Genomic DNA, 4285 nt, shown 5'->3' with positions numbered 1-4285 from the left:
GGGGCTGTTCATAAACCACGTAGACCAAATTTTGAGCATCTCAGACCCACCCCCCTCCCCCCCTCGTAGACTTTTGTTCATACCAAAATTTTGAAATTTGTACGGAGCGTAGACTTTGGCCCAAAAAGTCTACGTGGTTTATGAACAGCCCCTAGTTTATATTAAACTTATGCCTACTACACCAACGTGCACTTGGAGTTTTCTAACGGAAGGTGTTGCGTACTATCTACGGCGGAGTGCAGATGGAAGATGGGAATTGGAGAAGGCGAATTAACCACGAGCTGAACCAGCTGCTAAGAGAACCAACCATCGTCCATACCGTGAAAATCGGGAGGCTACGGTGGGCGGGTCACGTCATCAAGATGTCGGATAGCAACCCGACTAAAATGGTTCTCGAGAGTCATCCGACCGGTACAAGAAGACGTGGAGCGCAGCGAACCAAGTGGAGGACGATCTGCGGACCCTACGCAGAGTGCGGAACTGGAGACAAACTGCCATGGACCGAGTGGAATGGAGACGGCTACTATGTACAGCAGAGGCCAATCAGGCCTTAGCCTGATCGGTTAGGTAAGGTAAGGGAAATTGTGTATTTTCTTACGATAGTTTTGTTCCCTTCGTTAAGGGATGGCAGGGTTTGGAAGCTGTTGAATACTGTTTTCATATTCATTTAACGCATAAAGTTCTTTACCCAATTTTATCATGATTTGATGAATTCTGAACAAATAAATAGATCCAATTAATCTGATTAGAAAAATATTCAAATGTTAAATTGTGTCATATTACACACTTAGTCGTGATTCTGAACAGGTCTAATGTTCTCCTGAATCTAGAGGTTCCATTTCCCGACCAATTTGCTTGTCCCGGGATTCGGGATAAAATTTGTTGTTTGTCTCGGGAAATCCCGGGATCCCGGGAAATTTTTCAATGTGCCTAAGAACGTAATTTTGTGGTTAGGAATATGTTTTATTCATCAATAAAAAAAATCAAGTAACTGTTCTTATCAATTTGAATTCGTTCTCTGAAGATACGACTTCAAGAAGTAAATGTTGATAATGATTTCATCGGACAGTGAGGTTCGCTTTTTTAACAGATATATCCAGAGTTCAAAAAGATGCGCTCGCTATTAGTTGACGTCGGTTTAATTTACCATGTAGCTCAAAAACTGACAGCTTTTTCACAATAGCTTTTGAAAAATCAATCATCCCGGATCAGTCTGGGACGGATTGGCATATTCCTTTATAGCTGATTCCAGTTATTCACGCATGCTCGATAGTGTCATGCGTACAGGACAATCCAGCATTCAACTCGCCTGCATCATTATCGGTCTGTTTTTGGCAGTCTTGCAACAATTTTACTACTAGTTCCTTGATGTACTTAATCATTTGCGTTTTCGATTAGCTTTCGAGTTCTGCTGGCACTTGCGTTGATAACGGAAGACGGTCAAGGAACTTAAGCGCTGTTATTATTTCTTTTTGTCGCCGTTCGTTGATTCTCTTCATGATTACATTCGAATACAAGAACGTTTCTTGAAGAAACTCAAGCCTTCCGCAGACAGTAATGTAGCATTTCGTCTTCCAAATGCTTCTTAAGCGAGTCTGATTGACTGGAGAGCTTTCTCAAGGTTTATTCCAACCTCGAAATCACTGTCCAACATAAGTCCTGAATAGCCTATTTCAGAAAGTGTCTCTTTGATGCAATCAAAACAGCGAATGAAGTGCTCCAGCATCGTTTCAGTCGAATTTCAACGAGTTTTGACGTCCACTCCACACACAGTTGAAGTGGTTTATGTAACATTTTCGTGGTTTTTTTTCTTAAAGGCAATTTTCGAAAAAAAAATCACGACTCTTTGGACTCTCCAATTCTAAATCAAAGCGAAAAAATATGTAGGAAGGGGATTTTCGGGACGGTGTAAAATTTTATCCCGGGATTCGGGAAATCCCGAATTTTTCAAGATCCCGGGATTTGTTGTCCCGGGATATCCCGGGTTGGAACCTCTACCTGAATCCTTATCCTAAAAATAGAACTTTCATTGCTCACGGAAATAATTGCCACCTAGGCAAAGGAATCCAACCCCTCACTGTCATAAATCTACCGGGCAGGTTAATCCAACAATGTCACTCACCATTCGACCGACCGACCGAGAAAGTTCATCAAGCACTGATTACGCTTCAGCGCTTCCGTAATCCAGCACAGATAATACTCGGTACCGTACGGGTCTATGAAACATTGTAGAGTAGCTCGTATGACACAATTTCACCCGAGAGTTTTATCTACTGGCCTGGCACAATAATTTATCAGAGATAAACGTTAAAATCGGAGTTCATTTTCCTATGAGAATAGTTTTCCTCATCGACATTTGCCAGTGAACTTTGACACGGGACAGTTAGAATTTGCAATTCGTCTAACATCATGGGTGGTTGTACCGAGTGGTGCCTGTTGAGCCGGAAGAACAAAATGCAGACCAATTCTTTGCTGGGCGGTATAAATGATCCGTAACTCTGATGAGTAAAATGATACTAAATGTTGATCGTTTTCACTCGACAGGAATCGCAACGTTAGCGTTGGGTGGAGTGTTCGTTGGGTCTACAATTTTCAATATCCACTTGCGGCTGCAGGGCTGGGCCAGTGGTGAGACAGAAGCGGTGGTACTATTCGTGATAATTCTGTTCTATGTTGGAGCGATCATTGGATCTTTCATCGGTGCCGTCCTCGTGGATCGACTGGAGAAGCTAGCTCTATCGGTAAGAGTGAAAATTTATTAGAAGTTCTCCAAAAGATTCAGAATAACTTTCATCACGTTTTCAGAGATTCTACTTCGTGGGAATGGGAATCGCATGCATTCTGCAAGTTATCGCGCCCACAACGATCATAGTAATCGGATTTGCTCGAATCATAGCAGGCGCTGCGTTCGGAATGGCCTACTTGATCGTTCTGGTTCACGGTGGAGAAGTGTTGGTCCGAGAGCTTCGAGGCGTCACCATGGCTGCGGTGAACTACATTCTCTTTGTCGGAATTCTGAGTCATGGCGCCATCAGTCCCATTGTACTGTCCAACTACGCCGTTCAACCTGTACGGATCGTCGGAATCATTGGAGCCATGTGCATCCTGATCGCCGTCGCCATTGGGCAGTTCATGAGCTTCGAATCGCCCATCTACTTGGTTCGGAAGAACCGGGACATCGAAGCTATTCGTACGTTGATGAAGCTACGATTGGAAACTGCGGAATCGTCAGAAATACGATTGGCCTATGCTGACATCAAGAGTATGCTTCAGGAGGATTCTAACACTTCGCGAAGGATTCTTGCCGATGGAAACTGGTTCCCATTGCTGTTGACCTCCATGGGAAAGATTGCCGCGGTGTTGTCCTTCAACGCAGCCGTAAACCACGTTCGACTAACCGTACTCGATAAGGTCTTCAACCTGGAAGAGTACAGTATCTCTGCGGTAATCATCGGTGCATTCAGGATCACATTCGGCATCGTATTCCTCTTCACGGTAGACAAATACGGCCGGAAACCACAGCAAGCATTGTCTACGTTCCTCAGTGGAACGTTACTGCTAGCGATGGGAGTAGTCTACCTCATAACGGAGCACGTCTACCGGAACGCCGTGCTGGCTGTTTTCCTCATCTACGATTTGATTGCTTGCGCCGGAGTGACGCTGGTGCCGGACATACACCTCTCGGAAGCATTTCCGACCACGAAGAAACACATGTCAATTGCGGTGGTGTTAATGGTGGAAAACGTCGCTCAGGTGATAATATTGGCCATTGATTTTTGGTACGATTATACCGATCCGGAAATCTACGGGCCCGTATTGCTGGCGTGCGGGCTTCCAATGGTGATGATTAGCGTTTTCCTGTACCAGATGCTACCGGAAACGGCCAAGTTGAGTATCAGGCAATCTAGGGCAGTGTTTGCGAGAAATGCTGAGGTTTTCAAATCGGACCATAAGCCAGATTGTGACAGCGTAGGTGGTCGTTCACATTGACATAAATTGTTCAGCACTAACATGAGTAAAGATGTCCATATAATTCATAGTTACTACGCTGTGATTGACCGGAGCAATCGAAATTGTATAAAGAGGCAATAAACGGAGCTTGAGAGTAACTTCGAGGAAGAGAATACATGTTAGTATGATGACGTGTGCTGCTAATAGAGACCAAAACTACCTCTGCTTCTCCACGATTGTCACGAGAAGAAGTTTTTAATAGTGGGAAGGGGGACAAGTTGCGTGCTTTGCATTCACTTTGATAAGTGATACGTGATTCATGGAACTTCTTTTG

General features: G+C 44.2%; 1 protein-coding gene across 1 annotated transcript; it reads left to right on the top strand.

Annotated features, from left to right (window-relative positions):
* The first annotated feature begins 2409 nt into the window (after window positions 1-2409).
* Window positions 2410-3990, top strand: LOC115268157 (uncharacterized). Its single transcript, XM_029876201.2, has 3 exons — window positions 2410-2479; window positions 2545-2741; window positions 2806-3990. The coding sequence occupies exons 1-3, from the start codon at window positions 2410-2412 to the stop codon at window positions 3988-3990; spliced, it is 1452 nt and encodes a 483-aa protein (XP_029732061.2).
* Window positions 3991-4285: the final 295 nt, after the last annotated feature.

This window comes from Aedes albopictus, chromosome 3 (assembly GCF_035046485.1).
Source record: "Aedes albopictus strain Foshan chromosome 3, AalbF5, whole genome shotgun sequence".
Taxonomy (NCBI): domain Eukaryota; kingdom Metazoa; phylum Arthropoda; class Insecta; order Diptera; family Culicidae; genus Aedes; species Aedes albopictus.
The sequence above is the reverse complement of the archived record's forward strand: the minus strand, read 5'-3'. Positions and strand labels throughout refer to the sequence as shown.